Source organism: Euleptes europaea, chromosome 2 (assembly GCF_029931775.1).
Source record: "Euleptes europaea isolate rEulEur1 chromosome 2, rEulEur1.hap1, whole genome shotgun sequence".
Taxonomy (NCBI): Eukaryota; Metazoa; Chordata; class Lepidosauria; order Squamata; family Sphaerodactylidae; genus Euleptes; species Euleptes europaea.
In genome coordinates, this window is record NC_079313.1 from 65,488,042 (window position 1) to 65,510,216 (window position 22,175).

General features: G+C 38.5%; 1 protein-coding gene across 5 annotated transcripts in view; it reads right to left on the reverse strand.

Annotated features, from left to right (window-relative positions):
* Positions 1-8,908: 8,908 nt before the first annotated feature.
* NFIA (nuclear factor I A) overlaps positions 8,909-22,175 on the reverse strand; it is a 556,273-nt gene continuing 543,006 nt past the window's right edge. For all 5 annotated transcript variants that reach the window (XM_056845664.1, XM_056845662.1, XM_056845665.1 and 2 more), the window contains one exon: positions 8,909-9,137. In XM_056845664.1, coding sequence (XP_056701642.1) covers positions 9,120-9,137 — 18 coding nt within the window. In that variant the 3' untranslated portion in view covers positions 8,909-9,119. The remainder of the gene's footprint in view (positions 9,138-22,175) is intronic.

Consider the following 22,175-nt stretch of genomic DNA (forward strand, 5'->3'; position numbering starts at 1 on the left):
TGGCCCAAGGTCACCCAGCAGTCTTGGTGTCATTCATGATTGCACCCTTTCATTTGATTTTGGAAGAACTGGTTCTATATAAGCACCTTCTCTTGGCCTGAGGTATTCTATGAAACTGGGTGAGGAGGGGAAATACTTTGCTTCTTCCGTTGTAAGGCAGGCTGGTGGAAGGATACGAAGGCATGAGAAAACCATCCTATAGGTCCAGCAGGGGGTAGAGGGAACGGCTTTGATTGTATTTGCTGGATGACAGGAAAGGCAAATGGGAAACATGTTATAGGTTGGCAGCAGGGCCGTAGCTAGGGTGGGGGGATGAGGAGGGCAGCCACCGTCCTTGTGGCATGCAGAGAGGGCGGCAGAAGTACTTCTCCTGCAGGAGGAGTGGGCCAGGTAGGGGAGGCAGTTCTTCCACCCTCCCTGCATGCCACAGGAGCAAAGCTGCCCTTCTCACCCCCACCCCCATTACAGCCCTGGTGGACAGCAACTGTCAGCCTGCCTTTCTTGCTGAGAAGGGAGAACAAAGAGCGACCCTTGTGTTTCCCCCTTTTCAGTGACAAGTAGTTTGTCTACCCTGTTGAATATACTGGGAGCAACAGTGGCTGCTGCCAAGGCTTCCCAAACATGGGATACCAGGAACTGATGAAAAAGCTCACTCACATTCTGATTGATCTTTCAATGGCCAATCTACAAGTGAGCATTTTAATTTCTAATAGAATGCTTTTTAATATATATCTGTCTAAGGCCCTGACCTGGATGGCCCAGGCTAGCCCGGTCTCATCAGACCCTGGAAGCTAAGCAGGGTCAGCCATAGTTAGTACTTGGATGGGAGATCACCAAGGAAGTCAAGAGTTGCTAGGTACAGGCAAGCAATCACAAGCCACCTCTGAATGTCTCCTGTCTTGAAAAACCCATGGGGTCACCATAAGTCGGCCTTTACTTGATGGCATCAAAACCAAACAAAACAAAGCAAAACAAAAAATGAGAAAGAGAATCCTTCAAGTGAGGAACATATGCCCTGAACATGTCCTCTTAAACAGTGGGGTGGAATTGCCCCAAACAAATGGTTTTTCCATTAAAACCAATGAAAATGATTACAGGATGGACTTCCTTATATGATTAATTTTGATGCTGATAGTAAAGAACTCAGCTCAATATTTGAAAAATATGTGGCCTGATTCAGATTTGGGCCCTTTTTCTTACATACTCCTCATAGCAATTCCACACAGCACTGCAAAATCAACTTTTTAAATGTCCTAGCCATGTGATGGTCCTGCTATTCAGAAACATAAAAACAAAATCTCCACTGTGCATGGCTAGTCCCTTTAAGAGGAGATTGCTAGGTAGAGGCCTGTAATTATTAGTTAACATCCAGCAGATTTGTGCAGTACAATCAATTTATACTGAAAATGTGCCTGTAAGGCATCACAGAAAACACCCACCCACAAGAAAATGATTTTTATCTATCTGTGAGTTCATCTGATTAAGCTGTATTCAGCTGGATAATGGTTCCTTAACAGGAAGCTTTCACCTTCTGTATTCACTTTGGAACACTGAGGTGCAGATGCCTCCCATGCAATACTTGAAAAGTCAATTTGCCTGTGTTCTCATGCCAGCTATAGTAAGGAATTTCAAAGGTGTATCCTGCAACTGAGCAGGAGAGAAATGTTAATAGTTCATATTCTAGGATAAGTAGCATTGGTGTTGCGTTCTGTTTAGCTGCTCCTGAGATTTTGGTGTTTTAGGCAGGATCTTGGAGTCTGGGCCAGACAACTGCTCTGTAGCTAGCAGATCCAGATAGAAAGAACAGAAGATCTTCCACTGAATGCCTTGAAAATGTATAGGTGTTACCATGAAACCCAGACTATTTGAGTCGTTCATTGTACCTGCTTGTGATGCCAGAATAACAACCCTGCAATATTCTCATAATGTGCTGTTTCACTGTTGCCTGTTCCCAAACCATGTTCTCTTGCGACAACAGATTTCAGAAATACGGCTGGCTGGTCCCATTTCATAGAGACAAAAAGATACCTATGTACACACTGTATAGTAAAGAACAACAAAATGTGTTAGCATTAGCAATTTTTTATTTTCCTTTTTTGTTGCATAGGAAATGCAGTACTTGCTTCCAGTAATTGTATTGTAATGTGAGAGGGTGGTAGCACTAATGGTTGAATACAAGAGTTAAACTAATCCACACCAGCTCAAAAAACCTGCAGAGATTTAGTTGAAAAAAGAATGGATGCCCACAGTGATTCTCAACCAATTGCAAATTTTCACAGAACACAGTAAAACTAAAATGATAAACTATGAGAGTCAATACAAAGATTCTAGAGGCACAAGGGGCCCGATTCATAAAGGAAGGTGGAGACACAGGGGTATTAACATGGGGTTCAGTGATTTTGCAGCAGATTTTTCACATGTCCATTGGAAGTGCTTTGATACACCAAGTTGAAATTGAAAATCAAAGTATATGACTACTAGAACTGAGCATGCGAACTGGTGAATGCCTAATTGTGCAAAGAAGCCAACAGCAGGTGCATCGTGGGTATTTCTCACTAGCTGACCGTTCCTACTAACTAACATATTTTGCAAGCCTGCAAAATAACTGCAAAACTACCATTCTCTGCCTTCCTACAGCAGCAACAAAAGAGAAGGTAAAGAGGGAATCCAGTTCACCCAGCCACATTGCTTTATTGGATGTGCTCTCCAAGACTACATTAAGATCACTTTTCTACTCTGAATTGCCAAACTTTTCCGGCTTTTACTTATATACTAGTTTTGTCCTTGGGACTGTGACTATTCTAGTTTTCTAGAATTTTCTAGAACTTTTCTAGCTTGGAAAAAATTCACTGATTTGAGGGATGGCTGTACATGAGGATGCAGGATTGTGTCGAAGAAATGCCTAGTGAAATCCTGAATTGCAAATGCTCTTTGCTCAAGGAAAGATCCAGAAAGGAAGTGCAAAATATATGCCAAATCTGCAGATTTTTGTATGACCAAGAGAACTATACTTTGCTCAACAGCACAGTAAAATGTCTCATATCCATGCAAACAGCAGAATGAGGGTGCTGTCATTGAAATATTACCCTCCTGGACTCCTTTTACCATACTTATGTCAAGTGATCTAGATATTGTAGGCATAGGATAACTGTTGCTTCCATGAAGTCCTTTGGTTGGCATGCTGAAGTTTACACTTGTCTTGGGGGGTGGGGGGAGAGAATTCAAATGTGAATTTAAAAACATACCCAAATCCTATGTTAATGCCTAGTGATCATTCATGAATCGGGCCCAAAGTTTATACAGAGTTTTCTTTTGACAAAAAGAAAATTGCAATGGTGCATGAAACTAAACAGCCACATGCGGTTGGGTTTTTAAAAGTTCTTCAAAGGTTGTTTTAATATGAGGAGGTCTGGTGTGAAGAAGGGCCAAGCATGGGTACCTGGTTTAAATACTGTCCATTAAAAAAACACTTTCAGTGTCAGTTCAAAGTTCAAGAATTGTCCCTTAATTGAAATATGTCTTATTGTTCTTTCAGACTGAGCTCCTAAAGTTCTTATGGAAGATTGTGAGCAAAAATACCACCAACACATGGATGTCTGATTTCAAACCCCATGCCTGCCTTCAAGAATAAAGAATGCCCCCCTAACACAAGTAATACTGAATTTTAAGTAAATGTATATCTCCAAGATACTGAAAACACCCAAAATCAAGAAAAAAACAGAATTTGTGTTCTCAGTGAAATATCTTTAAACCTATCTGACAAGAACCAAGTCAGAAAAAAAAGACTAACATAACTTTGAGTAATATTCATACAGCTCACTAAGCATTATGGAATAGCATGCATTAATATTGTACGGTTATTTTACATCACCTATATCAGAAGGTTCTGACAGACAGCGAAGGCTACTGGTGTAGAAAAATCTTACTTCAGAAGAGCAATATAATACAGATTTCACAGGCACTACATTTTTTAATATATCAGGTATTATGCTGGTTTTCTTATATTTCTTTCTGTCCTAAAGCTGGCATTTATAATAATGACCAAAAAGGCAAAGGATTGAAGTAAACGGAAACTAGATACCAAAGTTGATATATTTCTTTTTTTCTTCAGATTTATATTAGTGCATAGTTCTCATGCAGATAAACACTGCTATGCATTTACATTGTTGGAAAGCAGAGTGAATTGAGCCCAAGTTGTCACATTTTTGTAAATCATTTTGCCAGCCTGTAATAGCACCATGTAATGGATTTGCATTAAACATTAAATTGATTTCAGAATTGGTGACACAGTATTCACTACAGTTAAGTGCTATGGAATAGCTTCAATGTTACCTGCTATATATCAAAGCAATTTTCATCCCACTGCTTTTTTATTGGAAAAAATAAAAGGAAAATGTACTCGATACTAATTAGACTATTGCACAGCCTTGGACTTGATGGTGGCATAGCCGGGTTTTACTGTCAAACAGTAATACATGCATTGACAAAATTGGCTTTGTAAGCTTGGTTTAATGGAAACCTTGCCTGGTAGGCAGAGTTCATTTCATGAGATCTCCCCCAATAGATCTCATGAAAGATGAGTTTCGTTTAGGTGCCATTGAAGCTCTCCTTACATTTTCATGCCGGTTGTGGTTTGCAATGTTTGTTCTATGAAGGCCTTCTACCAAAGGAAAATAATAAAAAGATATTTCTAGAGACACAATGCAAAGTATAGTACTGACATTCTTTTTTTTTTTAAAAAAAATCACAACAAGGAAAAAAACTGTTTTATGCCATGTATTTGGGTTTTTTGTCTTTTGTCGTTTGTGTGTGTGTGTATGTGTGTGTGTACGGTAAATGTTAACGCTGTTACTACAAAGCTGCAAAATATACTGAAGAGAAAAGAAATAGTGAAAGAAAACTGGGTAGAGGGATTTTGCATATTCCTGTGGGCTGACTGAAAAATGTGGAGCCGAAAAGTTTCTATTCCTTTCCTCAATTAAGAGAAGGGGCCAAGATTACAGTACAAACAAGATATACCCATGGCTCATTTTAGCCCATTTTTAAAATACATATATATAAAATATGGTGAACAAATATAGTATTGCAGAGGTGTGCAGAATGACAACAGGTAAAGTCCAATTTTAAAAAGGGACAAATAGAACAAATATTTAATAGCAGAGTCCATTTGTGGAGACATACTGTCATTTGGATTGTGGGAAGGAAGAAGGGGGGGAAGTCGGTGTTTGTGCGTCTGGTGGTTTTCAGAGAAAGGGTCACAAAGAAAAGTTGTTGTTTGCACAAAGAATAAAAAGCAATTTCAAAATGGGCAATGCAAATGCGACTCTGATTCTGAAGTGTGACCCAAGCTTCTTTTTCTATTGTCGACTGCACACCCCATGCAGCTGTCTCCCCTAAGATCTCCATTCTCTATTCCATTTTGAGGAATAAAACACTGTTTGTTCTCCACACCTGAACAGATCTGAACTGCTGTGTTTCTGCATGATAATAAGAGGAACCAAAATTTAATTTAGTGTCTTTAATACTTTACAACCCCTGTTGGTAAACACCCTTGACCGCCTATCTAACGTTTAAAGCCTTTAAAACAATTTGTTTTATGCAATTCCGATCAGAATTCCCTAACTTTACCATCTTCAAACTTAATATGATAAAACACCTTCAAAAATACAGCATATCTGTAATGTCCATTTACAATGGTTCTTCAGTAGCCTATACTTCTCAAGCATAGGAATATGCTATACTATTGAGAAAAGAACAAAAATAACTGTATTTAAATACATACAAAAAGGAAACAGGTAAGTTTTTAACTTAAATCCAGTTCCCAAAGGAAAAAAAAAAGCAATTCTATGAATGCTGCCTTTATAACGAACAATCAGAAATTCCACTAAGCTAATTTGACAGAAATTTTTCCTCATTTAAACAACATTACAAAAGTCCTGCATTATAAAATAGGGTAGAATAAATCAGTGTAATCAATAAAACTATACAACATACAAATTACATCGCTTCTGAGTGGGCAGCTTTGATTCTGTCTCTTTGCGGCCATGACTACGACATGCTCACTAAAAACAACTAACTGCCCAAACTATTGCTTGTTTGTTTTGTTTTTTTTAAAAAAGGGTGCAATTTTGTTGTATATACAACCAATTTACTGGTAATACCTTGGCTTATAGCAAGGTTCTGACAAAATGTTTGTCTAGGCTTTTTTCCCTTCACTGTGAAGCACTGAAAGCTGCTAATTTTTTTATTTTTTATTTTTTAGTGCACATATGTCTTAATAAAGTAATGCCCTGCTAAGTGCTATAGGGAAGGCAAACGATGCTGGCTAGTGGATGTGATACCATAATACTAACAATCACACAATACAACAGAGCAAATGACTACTCAACCACTTATCTGACATATATGAAAATCCAAAACATTTTTTCCTTAAATAGAGAATAACCAGTAAACAATTTTCAGAACTTGGAAGTTTTAAAAACGTGCATATAAAAATGGGCATTATATACTTTTATTGAATGTGGATTGATTGCAATCTGCTAATAAAAATGGGTGTGGGAGCTGAAGAAAAAGGGAGGGTTTTTTTTTTAAGGCTTGCTTGTGAAAGGAACAGTTGTAAAACAAAACTTGCTTGAAGCAGGGTTCAGCTTAGTGCTTCACAGTTTGACTGCTTCTCTAAGAAGAGCCCTTCCTGCGTGTGCATTCAAAAATCACCAAAAAAAAAAAAAAAGTACAAACACCTAAAACACACTGCGTCAAGTGCAGCACTGACTTTGGTCAAATAAAAAAAAAGTCAAAGAAAAATTAAGAATTGTTAAGCTTTTCTTCTACATGATATAAGCAGGTATTGCATATTTTCATATATCTGGGGAAAAACAAAAACAAAAGGAAGACTCCAAATAAAATGTAAAATGCAGCAACATCCAAAAATACTGATAATCTAGCATCTACAGATCTCAGAATAGCACTGCCACTGACCGTACAGGACGAGAAAACACTACCCCCTATCTGTGGAAACGACTAACATTCTACTGAATTCTAAGATGCTGAAACTGACAATGGCTGACATAAAAGTCACATTTACAAAAAAGTGTCTCCAAATGCTTGACTAGGGAAAAAACCCTTTCAATATAGGAACATGTGCAACAATTCCACAAATAATCGCTATCCAGGGCAAGGCACATTGATATGGAATTTTTTTTTTGTTTCGTGCAAATCAAGAAAACAAAAAAAAATTAGTTTCAGGGAAAAGATGAGGAGCAAAGTGTCTTCCCAAAAAATTCAGTTTACTTGATTGTATAGGACAGTAGTAGAAACCCTTCTGAAGGGCCGAACAAACATAGTTTAAAGGCAAGTGCCTGGATTAGGGATTACAATATTGTGTCTTAATGCACTCTACTTTACCCTACATTAACTATATAAAAATTAGTTACTAACACTAGAACATGCAGAGACTTTCTCTGATTAGCTGGACTTGCCAACCAGAACGTATATATATGTATAATATAGGAAACCTTCTTAAAGTTGCATGGGAAGCAAAGGGGTGCTCCGCTGTCTGATAGAGAAAAAAAACTTGCATTTTTCCTGTTTTTTTCTTTTTCTTTTTTGTACATAAGATACAGGACATTTGGGGTCTGAACTTTTTATTTCAGGGTGCCCTTCCTTTGAACTGGAATAATAAGATGTAGAATCAGCATTTTGCTGTATTGTTTTTGCTTTTACAGTCCAGAAAAAAATACCAGTTCAGGGACACAAAGGTGTTTCATTTTCTGGACAGCTCTCTATTATTAATTCAAGGGTCACAATTCAATCCAGGGCTAGGGACGCTTAAACCCACCCAGTGGGATGACGCACATCTAACTCTGTGCTGGGTTGTGGCCAAGATATTTTGAGAAGTGATATTCCCTATATTGCTGGAAACACATAAAGTTCGTCAAAATTGGCATAATGTATTATAGTGACTTTTAGCTTATAAAATTAACAGGTATTATGATTTAATTTTAATTATGTGCTTTGATAACAGAAAATGATTAATTAGCATTTAATGTAGATAACATATTGTGGTAAAAGCACCATTAATTTTTGTATTTTTTTAAAATTTCCTTCAGTTTTAAAGGGATACAAGTTTAACAATAAAAAACATAAAAAGCAAAAATAGCTCCCCTTTTTTCTTGCAAGGCTGTTTTTTACCCCGATAATTTAGAGTCCTGGGGTGGTAGGACTTGGAAAACAAAAATAGAATTTTCAACAATCTCTATCTTACAAAGATATTTAGCTATCCAATGAAATTGCACTTTTCTCAATTCAAAATTCGATTGTTTTGATTGATTCCTGTCAGTTTCTATCAAAACAGACCAACTTCCCCATTTCCGTGTGAATTTTATGTAATTGTTGAAAATCGTCAAAAACATTTTATGTAAGTGCAGCATTTTAAACCTTTTTCTTTTTTCTTGTGAATAGCAATTGATTGATGTTTTATATTTCTCTGCAACTTGAGTGAAAATCAACCTGTTGATAATGCTGTTTTGATTAATGTCACCTAACTGACTGTAATTTTTTTTAAAATCCTGATATGTTACAGAAAAAATATACTCCATGTCTGTCCTGTAAACTCTATGTTGCAGAATTCAACTACTACAAACAAAACTTATAATTGAAGTCTGATTCTCATGATCTCTCAAGAAGTTTCACACCTGTATGGGAAATAAATCAGTGAAAATACTGTAAAACAACCAGGCGACATATGGAAAATGTTATAACAGCAAGTCAGTAATCAGCCAGGAGGCTAGCTCTACTACCGGTGTCCCTAATGCTTACACTACCAATTGAAACACTTCAAAAATTATGAAGCCCAAACATTTCCAGCACCATATGAGAAATTACATCAGTCAGTAAGGTGTTCTTTAAAAAAAAAAAAACCTCCTCCCCCCCATGTTACGGCCTTTGTCAATCAACCATAACTTTTGCCGTTTCTGAGTATGATCATTTTGCTGTTGATATCTGTTCTTCTCCCCTTCCACGGATGTGAAGTAACTGCACTGTGTTGCTGCTGCTTCCATGTTACAGAGTTGGGAAGGAGTCAGGTGGTCTGTCTGGTGGATGGTGGGAAGCTATGGGTTTTATCCCAGGTACCAGGACTGCATGAAAGAAATAAAAGAGAAAGGGAAGATTTTTACTATGCGTAGTCATTATTAAAGAAACCCTCATTAGTTAATTCACACAATTTGTATGCCGCCTCCCCATCCAACAATGCCGGAAAAGCTTCAAAGCGTAACTTCAACGACAAAAGTGAAACTGCAATCGATATCAACTTAATACAAAATAAATAAAACACAAGAAGATATACCACAGCCAGCAGATGGAAGCACAACAGGCAGAATCACAAAACGCTAACACATAAGAGTAAAAAGGCACTATGGTAAGTGAGGACTTAAAGGAAATCTACAAATACACTCAAACTGATCTGGCTGTTTCATGTGTCATGACCAGTCAAAGCAAATGGTACTATGGCTCCCTCTTCATTTGTCAGAAAATGAAACAGGAAATTTACAAATCATTGCATAACATTAAAATTGCCTTGCCTTTTAATTGTTACTTAAACAATATCAACGTTCCATTCACAAAGATTCTAACTGAATAGTTTCATAAAATGAACAGAAACGGAATGAAAATCAGTCCCAGTTAAGGGAAACAGACTTCCCCCATTCCTCTTCAAGCTGCATTTGAAGCAAGGAAGCCTCGGAGGGGCTACGAAAAAAAAAAGGATAAAGCAGCAGTTCTGTGATGGCTCTCTGCCACACAAAGAATTCAGAAGCTGCTGGTAATATTAGAGAAATTTGGCAAACCCTGCAACATTCCGCAAAACCATTAAAACATTAAGATTCAATCATGTGAAGGTTGTGGCCAAACATACTTTCCCTATACTTTCCCCCCAACTAATCCACACACTGGATCCCATGCATATGTCTTCAGCACAGTCAGATTTTCTTGAGAACTTTATCAAGACTTGGAAGGGGAAGCACGTTTTGCTTTCCTACAGAAGAATACATGCAAAATACATACTTTCTACAATTATAGAATATGTGGCCTGCTAAAATGGCAAAGACTATGGGTTGGTCTATATGTTAAAGCTGCCAAATTGGGGCTGCCTATAACAGCTTTTGTGGGGGACTACGCCAAGGTTTGGTTATAGAAGGTAGACTGGCTTTGCCACATGGAAAACTCACATGGAAAGTTCTCATATCATTATCAGCTCCAGTCAAGAACAGAGTACACGAGTCTTAAAATATAAATCAGCTGGGTTCAGGGAAAGTGCTAACTTTTGTTTCTGGTCAAGATTCAGCCTGCGAGTGAAGGAAGAAGACTGCATAAAAGCTTTTCAGTATGAAATTAAACTGGAACAAATGACGGCACTCCATAAAATGCTATGCAGTGGGCATAGATGCCAATCGAGACAGACTGGAGTGAACCACTCAAAAGTGATTTCTCCCCTTTCCCTTCTATGGTTTTTAGGCTCAGTGATTTCTCATAAACTGCTCCAAAAAACCCCCCCACTGAATCCAAATATGTATGAGCAGAATTAAGGCGAAACAAAAACTGGGTCTAATTTTCAGTTCGCACTCGGCAAATTACTTGAGTCTGCAGCTGGATAATGCCTGCTCCTTTTAAACGAACAAGTGGATACAATGCCAAACATCATAATGAGACAGATGATATTAGAAGATAAGTTTTGTGACATGTCCAGGCCACCCTTCCATTGTATTTGAATAAAAAAAAATTCAAACCTCACCCTTCCTGACTGAAAACTGCCCAAACTTATTACACCTGGAAACACATGCAGTTACATGAAACTTCTCTGGGCCTTTTGCTTCTGTGTGCCTAGTAGAGTCCAGCACCGGTTTGTCGATGGTCCAGCCAGTTGAAATGACTCATGCAGGAAGCTCCACACAGAAGGTTGTGCTATGCAGAAGCATTTTTCAGCCTCTTACATATGGGACGGTGAATAACCAAACTTTCGAGTGTGCGTTTTGTTACTGTTATGATTATTTGTCACATTCCTATCCTTTTAAAAAGCAGTTCTGGGTGGCCCAGATACAGTTTCCCTCTTTTATCTATATAGCAATCTTATAAGACTGGTTAGACTGTGACTGACCTGAAGTCAAAATGCTTCATGATTGAGCAGGGAATTGAACTCAGGTATTCTGGTACAAATCTGACACACTGTCCATTATGCCATGCTATCTTTCCAGTTATCCAGTGTTGATCTCTTTTACCAATGCATGACTGTCAAAAACTGCTTTCTCTTTCTTTGAATGATGGCAAATTGACAGTACTGCACTTATACTACTGTGGAGTACACCTGCTTATAGTGACCAAAGCAGATATGAATGGCAGAAACTAGTGCTATTACGGTCACAATAATTTCCCAGACAAAACAAGCTTGCACCAATGCACCTGGTATTATTAATATTTAAATTGCTTATTATAAAGAAAAGCAAAAATCCTGCTGGCTTCAAGATTACATGATTTTGGCTTTGGCAGTGTGTCATGGAGACGGGTTAAATAAATACTGGTAAAAATAAGTTGGCAGGATAAATGCTGTCGGTTTGGTTGCCTGGTTTCCTTTTCATCCCGCTGTCTAATTCTTTGGGTCTTTCACAAACACCCTTAGATATCTTTGCCATCTTTTCTCTACAGATTTTATAATCTCAGATCTAGACTTGATGTTACCAAATGAAATAGCTTTCATAGGTAGGTTTTTGCTTAAAATGTTCGCTTGATTAGTGAGCTTGGGAACTTCACTGGATTCATATAGAGCGAATTTGATTACCTCAGTGAAATATTCCCCATTCACTAGGCATAACAGAGTGTACTCCCACCATCTGAATGCCTGAAGTTGGAAAGCGTTTAATAAGGTTGATTCTTGCACCCCAGTTCTACCCTAAGTTACATTAACACATTAACATGCTCGCAAGAGTTTTTACAAGCTCAGCGAAAGACTTATTGGACCATCTTGAAAGCGCTTGGATTGTATGTTGCAGTTCCCAGCTCCAGGCCAGTGCAAAACATGACCCTGACAATTGGACCAGGATCACAAACATTTGTGCCAACACAAATGTTCAGAATTAATATCCTAAGGGTTGCTCTCCAGAAACCAAATGTTTAAACCAGAAGGTCACTCTGTCCCCAGTTTTCAGACAAGCTATGACAGGAGCAGCCTGACCACCTGCTAAATGCCACCAATGCATCTTGATTATCCATCTTATATTGCTATTATTTTAAAATGCTTGATTGTTCAGAAGTCCTCCTATTGATAACCTTCCAACTATTAAAGAAAGTCCATTTAAAGTAGGCAAATTTTAAATGACGAGAAATGTATACCATTTACCTTACACTAATTTTAAAGGTACAGATCAGGTTCTAGTAAACATTTTAGCAGTCCCCCACCCGCCCAGTTCATGGGGCCTGATTCAGACTGCCCACACACTGATGTGGCCTGTGTCATTTAAGGACATGTAGCAAAAGTTTTGAAACGCCTTGCATTCTTGCAGAATGCAGCTTGCATCCAATATTTCTTTTCTTAATACTCAGTGCACATTTTGGACAGGAGGGGGTGCACTTTCCCATGCCACTTTTTCCCCTCTGCTACTCACTGTATAAGTTTAAAAAAAAATTCTGCAGTGCTTCTGCACTCTTCTCAAAACTGGGGGGGGGGAGTTTCTTCACCCATCTTACTATTCAGTGTGTGCCTTGCAGACAAGGTTACCCCAGAGCAGCTCTGTAATCCTTCACTGAAATAGGCTTTATTGATTGCTCTGGTCTATTGTTCCCTTTTCAAGTCCCCCAAGTTCAAGTTCATCCTGGTGTTACATCATGTCTGGTTGCTCATAGCAACCAGACAGACCCAGACGTGACTATCATTAGCAAGAAACACTCTGCTCTCCTCCCACCAACCTTCCAGTGGCTCTGACGTAGCAGGCCCACTGCAAACACATTGAAGTATTTATTCAGCCTAATTTATGACCTACCCAACAAGCGAGACCCCCACTCCAAAACCCAACGCTGTTGTATATTTAATTAATCAGCCTCTCTCTGGCACTTGGGAAAGTTAGACAAAGGGCTAATTATTGTGTTGCACTCCCCGCACTTTTCTTTTTAGTGTTGGGGAGCGGGAGTTGAATATTTGCATGGGAAAGAAAACTTGCAAGGCTAACGCCAGTCACACCCTCTCCCAATAAACACCTTTCTCCTACTCTCCTGCCCTACTGACATTTCGTGAAATACTTTAGCTGCTTAAGGGAATTAGAAAAAAAAAACCTGATGTGAATGTAACTCCTTCAGAGTTGGTATTCAGTAACACAAATCAACTCCTGACATGTTTAAATTTAAATGCTAACCACACACTCCGAGTTACTTTAAAGGTTAGTTTTTAATCAATAGAAGTTGCTGACTCTGGAGTTTTGAACTGCGCACTGCAGCTCTCGTGCCTTTGTCTAAGACTTAAGGCTTTCAAACTTTTCTTTTTTTTTAAAGATGATTTTAGCAATGATTTGCAGACAGAGTGCTATTGTGTTCCTGACGAGCAACATGTCAATATAGGAGTAGAGTTACCAGGCACAGGGGGAGTGTCAATATGACTCCTGCTCACACACCGCTCTGCGCCTGGGACCAAAGGAAAGGGAATTAACCCTTTCCTCTCCACTGGGAAACTTTAAAGCTGGTTGGCAGAGATTTGATTATATACGTTCAAGGGGACTCCAAACATTGCTTTCCAAGACATCCACATACAATTTTTTTAAAATAAAGATTAAAATCCCAGTGTGGGTTGGTGTTTATATGCCTGTTATTTTCACACAACCATCACAATGAAATCTTCACTTTCTGGAGGAAACAAGAATGCATCTACTTTTAGATCTGGGGCAGGTATTTTATTTTTTTTTATTCACAGCATCTCTGAGAAAAAGTACATATGCAGTAATTATTTTATGCTATTGATTATTTTAAGCTTCCATCCCCAAATCCTTTTATTCAGACATGGCCAATTACTTTTAGATTGCACTGAACAGTCAAACTGTCCTTCAGATGAACTTGGAGTTACAGCAGAGTATTTAAACGTCACAATATGGAAGGAAAATACATGAAGTTCATAGGTATACACACCATCCCTCAATATGAGCATATTAAAGTCTATGATTTACAGATGTTCCTATGAACAAGCATCAATGCTGGTGCAGTGTTTACCTTGTTAGTTACTGCTTGCAGCAAGTACAGTAATACTTACTGACCGTTAAGTCTGCCGTTTTATTTTTCTTTGCGTTCTCTAAATTAATCTTCTGCACCAGCTAGTCACTAGAAGTGCTTCTCTGTTCAGTTTTAAAATGACATGTGTTATACCTATATAGGACAGGGCTGTTACAACTGTGCATTTTAAAGCAGAGCAACAGTAATTTAGGTGTGATCTCTATTTTTGGAAACCTATTGTTTTAGGAGACATTATACGGATTCACTAGAGTGAATAGTATCAGTTATGTAAAATTAGTGCCATAGAGTTGCGACTGCTATTACAATTCTGTGTCGTCCTAAAATGGATTTCACTGTCCTTTCCCTAGTGCTCAAGGTGAAACATCAAAAAGAATTCTGCAGTCCGGTACAAGATCTTCACTTTCCTTTCTCCAGTCAAATGAAGAAGTAATCTCATCAGGTTGAAAAGTGCTGACTAAGGATTTAATAAAGTGCCTGCAGATGTGTGTCATCTCTAAGGTATTCAACTCATGTAATGCAAAACAGTTCCACACTGAATGTGCTTATAAAATTCCATTTAACCATTGCTGAGCTCTGTTTTAATGTTCTCCGAGGAGCATTATCACACTTCCCCCGCCCTAATTTACAGCACAATGAAAGTTGAAGCTCTGTATTGCCAGTATCCTAAAATCCTCACAGTAGTAAGGTTTTATGAACCATAAACAATATCTACTTGACTGAATCCTAAACAGGAAGTCTGAAATGGCAATTACAGTACTTTGAGAACACCAGTCTATAGCTACAGCTAGCTGGGAAAGGGTTCTTCTAAAACACACACACATACACACAAAATTCTGCCTTCGTTTTCAAAGAACACCTAAGTAACACCAGTCCTGAAATTTAGAAGACTTTAAAGAGAACAGCAATATTTATCTTTTAGTACAAAATCTGATTGTGCTGGCAGTATAGGAATAGGCCAAAAGGTTGTTAAAATCTTTAAAATGTCTGTTGTTTTATATTTGGCTCTGAAGTTATACATATTCAAACCCGGCCTGGCCCAGTTCAAAAGATTTCCCAGTAAATAATGACATTTTATACAAAATAAACAAAAACAGTAAGTCTAGGACAGCAGAAACTGCTTTTTCCCCCTCAAAGAAGGGAAACAAAAGTCCTCAAGGGCAAAAGTGTAATACCGCAGAAGGAGGTTGCTAATGTGGAATCCAGAACTGGGTGTGACAGTTGGCTTACTTCTCAAAGCAAAATGGGTTATTTAAGGATATTAATACATTAAAAACTCCTCTGACAAATTCCATATAAGAAATTTTATTTTCCCCAGTATATTTATGACTAAGGCCTTTTATTTAAAAATAATCCATCCTCAGCTATTAAATTTGTCCCCTCCCCTTTACAGCAACTCTGTAATATAGATTAGGCTGAGGGTAGCCAGAAAATGTCATGCCAGAAACCAGATCTCCTCTAGCTAAGCGCAAGACCACAGATGAAATCTTGTATAGCTATTGTTGCTGGAGCTGTGTCACTGAGGAACAGTATGAAGAAAAGTTTGCCATCACAAACGTCTAAAACTTTCACATTTATAGAAGTGGAGATGCAATTTTGGCCACAGAACTGAAAACAGGCTGCAGCCACTATACCACTGCCCAAGGTAGCTCGTTGTTGTTTTTTTACACTCCTTTTAACCTCAAAGGGCTTAACATTCATTCATTCATTCATTCATTTATATAAAGTATTTATATAAAGCATTCTCCCAGAAAACTAGGAGCTAAGATGGGTAACAGATAGCAATATAATCTGTAAAAGCAACAACACAAAATGCATTAAAATATCATTTGATATATGACACTGGTCCCTTAGATGAGGGCACAATAGACCTTACCTACAGTATTACATAAATAAATAAAAATTTCCATTATGAAAAACGAAGTCTTCCTCTCCCTCTGGAATGGCAAGTAGCCTACATAACAATACAAACATGAGCCATCACTTGGGACAGATTATTGGACCAGACAAGGACCTCCCTGAAAGAGCTGTTCTTGACTTGTAAGCAGAAATAATGCCCTCATCCCAAATAGGAAGGAGAATAAATGTGAAGTATTCTTGGTTTTCTACCTTATCCTCTGATTGCACAAGTTCTTGCTGAATATAACCCAATGCTGGCTAGCTTGGGTAAATGTTTAAATATACAATGTAATAGTTCCAGCCAGTAAATGTAAATCTAAATCCTTGGCATAAAGAGTTAGGCAGCAACTGCAATTATCACAAGAATGTTTTTTGAAGTAACTTTTACAAGAAAGTAAAGGATCTACAGTTAGCATTTCAAAGCAACACTATAATGGTTTAAGATTCCAGTGCAAGAACCGTTAACTAGGTAATAAATCTAGGAAGGGGATATTTGGCAGAGTTCTATGGAACTGGAGTCATTTGAAGTCGTTTTATAATTGTTTGGGCTGATGTAGTCTTCAGACATCTTTGGACTGCCAGTGCCACCCTAAGCAGAGTCCAGTTCCATGGACTTAGAAGTGTGTCACTGCTTAGGATGGTACTGCGAGACCGCTAAGGCTGGGCATGTCTCATGTACATTTCAGCTGTAGCTCAACAACATACGTAGCTTTTATGTAGCAGCACAGATGAGATGCCACGAAATCCACGATTGGATGCTATGAAATCCCAGCATGATCTGAGTTTCACTATAGCTGCATGGAATCGAGACCATGCAGAAATGAAGAGAATTCACAAATTGTAACTGGACTCCTTGTACTGTTAGCCTTAAAAATAATAAAAAAAACAAAAGATACCTGTCTTTTTTCCTTCGAAAGACTAACAACAGTTGGGTGTGTGTGTGTGTTTCAATTAGTGAAACTGTGTGTGGATGGAAGGTTAAACCACCTCCACCCTGCTCTTTGCAGCTGTAGTTTGTCTTTTAAAGACTAATGTCTTGTCCCTTAGAGTGTTCAGAGTGCTTCACATAAAACACTGTACAGATATGTCAGTATTCTTGTGCTCCTATGGGAAGCTGAGGATAAGAGATTATGAAGTGCTTAAGACCAACTACAAGTTCATTTAGATTTGAGTCCAGTAGCACCTCAGAGACCAACAAGATTTCCAGGGTATAAGCTTTCAAAAGCTCCCTTCGTCAGACAGTGAGTTCATATTTGAGGTAGTATTTGAACTGGGGACGTGCTGGAACACTACATCAACTCTCTGGTTGAGAAACAGTGGGAATAAAGTGGTTAGCCCTGTCCTAGATCTGAACCAGAGTGGGATCTCTTATAGCAGGAAGAGAACTTGAATGAGCGGTTTCTCCCCTCTCTAATGAGAAGTCTGATCAGATGGTCTTCTCTGAATCCTTTCCATGGTGCCATCCTTAATTATTTTGCAGCCCAGTCAATTTCAATTTTGGTGTACTGGCTTCCATCGAAACTAGGAGAACATATGAATGCCTACCGCTATGCTGTGGTTATATGTGTTTTATCGTATGTAAAGATTTGGTGAAAAGCAAGAAGCTTTGAAGTGTTTTGGCTGCTGAAAGAGATGTATGTACTGAGAATTGGGGTAAGAAGCAGAGAAACGCACATTTTTTCTGGATGCCAATTTCTTCAAACACCAGTTTCCTCTTGCGCCAGTTCTCAATACATGCATCTTTTTCAGCAGTCAAAACATTGCAAAGCTTCTTGTTTTTCACCAAAGCCCTACATCTCAGGCTGTTTTATATAAATACACTGTGTTTTAAAGGCCCTTGTTGTTTTATTGAATTCCTATTTGGTTTTCTAAGCTGTCTCAGAACCTCTAGAGAAATGCACTGAGACCTTTAAAAAAAGAGAGATGAGTAAATAAGGAGATGGAGTCATGTAATGGACTATAAACTGAATCTATATACTCGTCTACTGTATTACATGGAAATGTGTGTATTTTTTCTTGATTTCCATATTAAATGTTTGTTGTTAAAATTGTTTTTATCTCTAACTGTAATTTTGTTGTTCTAGATCTTTGTCATACACTGGAGATAGTAAACTTCCCAGAATATTTATTTATTTAATTAATTCATTGATGCCCTGCCTTTCTTCCTGCCAATGGGGACCCAAAGCAGCTTACATCATTCTCCTCTTCTCCATCTAGGGTTGCCAAGGGCCAGGTAGTGGTGGGCAAACCCCTGCCAATCCACCTGGCTGCCTGCCGACCAGCTGAGGGTCAGCGAGCAACACATGCACTGCGCCTGCCCACTGTACCAGTCACTTCTGGTTTACACCCAGAAGTGCCGCATCGCAAGGGGCCTTTTTGAGTGGTAAAAGGCCCATTGCGACACGGCACTTCTGGGTGTAAACGCATCACAAGGGGCCTTTTACCACTCAAACTGGGAGTTTGAGTTGTAAACGCCCCTTGCGTTTACACCCGGAAGTGCCGCATCGCAATGAGCCTTTTACCACTGAAACTCCCAGCCATTAGCCATGCTAATGCTATAAGATCATGAAATATCTTATAGTACCACTATGGCCACCAAATGGTTACAATGCACTTCTAGGGGGGTACCTCCATTTCAAATGTCTATTGTATAAACTCCACTGACATCTCTCATACTTTTTTAGTAGTGATATACTATAATTGTGCCATTTAGCTATAAACAATAAATAAAATACATAACAGAAAGCTCAACTAGCATAGATCTATTAACAAATTATACAGGAATTGCTGTCCTGAGAAGCTAAGTAGGGTCGGTCCTGGTTAGTAACTGGATGGGAGACCAGGGTTGGGAGACCAACCAGGGATGGGAGACCAGGGAATACCAGGGTTTCTATGCAGAGGAAGGCAATGGCAAACCACCTCTGAATCTCTCTTGCCTTGAAATCCCTACAGGGTAGCCATGAGTAGGCTGCTACTTGACAGTACTTTACACATGCACACATAGGAATGTCTAATTTATTTATTTAGTTTATTTATAGTTTAGTTTATTTCTCACTGAGACTGAAGGTGTATAACACAGTATACATCAATACAAAAAAGCAGTAATAATTTATTTGGGAAATGACAAAAGTACCTTGTCCATCTAGGACTTCGTTTATCATAGTGTTCATTTTGCCTTTTTATTATTATTTTTTGTTTTTTGTTATGGTTTGTATTTACTGCTGGCAGGCCTTTTGGAAAAAATAATCCAGATAAATCTTATTTATTCCTGGCATCAGCAAGTAGAATATTATTGGCACTATTTTTTCTACACACAAAAGAAGTAAAAACAAGAAGTGCAACGACTGGCTGTCCCAGGCAGAGTTATCTACATATAATGTTGTAAGTAAAGAAAGGAAATTTTTCCTTCAAAACAGAGAGTTCAGAAAACAACATATAGGTATCCTTTGAAGGAAGACAGTCATGGCAAGCTATACTGATTCTGTACTACAGCTCTAAAATAAGGACTTTTGCCTGTTGATTATTAAGGCTAAAAACACATGCTCGTCATTGTGCAAATGAAGACCTCCATTTTATATTATTAAGAAATTAAATGCTAATGTGTAAGCCTTATGCCCTCCCTCCCTCGCTCCCAGTTTGTCTGCCCAGTCACTACTGCTGATGGTTTCTCCTCCTTTGGTGAGGAAATAGAAGAGCTCATGTAATCTATATAAAGATACATCATTGCACTGTGAGCATGTAGACTCTTTATTTTTATATTAATATTGTCAATAGGACACTAGAGTGGTGAATATTGCTATGTGAGTCTTGCTTCTCTCTGTTGCTAAGCTGGAAGGTCTCCACTGCCTCTACTTCCAGTAGCAGGTAAACAGAATACCCCTAGGAGGAGGTTGCACCACTTCCATCTCGGACATCTAGCAGTGGGGCACTTTATTTCCCAGCAGTGACCATGAAGAAGAAGACGAGCTGGTTTTTATATGCCAACTTTCTGCACCACTTAAGGAAGAATCAAACTGGCGTACAATCACCTTCCCTTCCACTCCCCACAACAGACACCTTGTGAGGTAGGTGGGGCGGAGAGAGTTCTGTGTAGGAGTGGGGAAACCAACCCAGTTCACCAGATTAGAGTCCGCTGCTCATGTGGAGGAGTGGGGAATCAAGCCTGGTTCTTCAGATTAGAGTCCACTGCTCTTAAACAAGCAGGTGAGCATTGGGGAAGGGCAAGAGTGATATATCGAGCGTGCAGTTCACTGGTGCAAGAAATAGCTATTAACAGAATACTGAGAGCACAGACAGATTTTTTATACATGGCATGGACCATCATGGATATTTTGGTTGCAAACACTCTGGGTCCTAACTTTTCTTCTAGTTCTGTCCGAAACAACTCATCCACATTCTAATATTATTGCTGATGTTTCCAAAGTTTTAAACACGCAGCAAACTTTGCAATTCCCAGAACTTTCCTGTCCGCAAAGTATAACTCCATTGTTTGAAAGCGGAAGAATGAATGAAAAGTCGGTTGGATTGTAACATAATCACATTTAATATAACCCAGAACAGAACTAGGAAAGGCCTGAAATATATTCCAGGTGAGCAGACAGATTTCCACTTTTAATATATCAATTATGTATAAGAACTTAAGATCTACATTAGAGTTATGGAAAAAAACCACTTTCTCCTGACTATGGAAGAAAATAATTTGACAGTATATGTGTGTGTTTTGTAAAGCCTTTGTAACAAATAGTTTGGTTCTGAAGAAGGTAATTAAGTTTTTATTTATTGCCAAGCTTACTTTAAGTTAATGTCCTAAACTTTCATGTCACACATTCAAAGCCAGCCACGGTAAACTTCAGATTTTTTTCCTGGTTAAAAAAGGCAGAAGAACAGAAAAGTAGTCAACCAAACAAGAGAAAGAAACAATCCTATTTGGGTTTTGTTATAGGACGGCATACTACATAGATCAGAGGCTTTTAAAAAATACAAACCCCCACTGTACACAAAGCACAGGAAAATGCTGGGGGGGAAAAGGGAAAAAAACCCCTAAAAGCAGCTTAGGATGTGTTAACTCTGCCATTCTGTCAGCTTAAAGAGTATTTTATGCTTGATCAACAGCTCCCTTTATTATGCTATTCTTTCATTCATTCAAGACATCAAAGAAGTGAGCCACCAGTGTACCTGATCTACTTGAAGGACTAGTAAGGGTATTCTAAAGAAACGGGGATATTGGGAGCCAGACACCCCTGCGGACAAGCTAGTTCAAAGGGAATATTTCAACAATGATTACATTTTGTAAAACTTTTTTTCCACCAAAGACAGCTTATTTCCTGCTTTTTCATGAAAAATAGATTCTACCCATTAAAGTGAGCCAGCGGTATGGAAGTTACTTGAGAAGGGAAGTACAGGAAGGGGATTAAGCAGAAGGCAAGATGAAATCTTTCAGGGACTTCCAAAGCATTGCTTGCTATTTGTTGCTCACCATAAGGTTTTCCTTACTGGAATACAAACTCTTCAATTCTATTTTTTGGCTACTTTTATTTTTTAAAAGTAGATTTTTACCTGGGTATTCTAAACATTACAGCTTGGTGTCATAAAAATCTATCCTTAATTTAAACCACAAAATTTCAAGTTATGACTTTTCAAGAATTCAAACTTCATACAGAGGCATGGCACTTTGCATAGGCTTGTGTTCACCTTGACAAACCTGCAGGATAGAGCTATCTTGTTGAAACATTGATAAAACATTAATGTTTGATGAAGATTTGGAAATGCAACATAATTAAGAAAAAGATAGGAAATCTTCAAAAGACCCAGTGAAATAGAAGATCTGTATAGGCTCATACATACTTCCTTACATGCAGACTGTGAGTTCTAACTCAGCATATACAGAAGGGCAGCTGATTCAAGTTGATGGAAGGAGACTCCAATACACAGAGGATACACCACGGGACTAGAATATTGACTAAATATTTAACCGGGCACCAAAAACCACTAACCTGCATTGTGCCCATCAATCACTC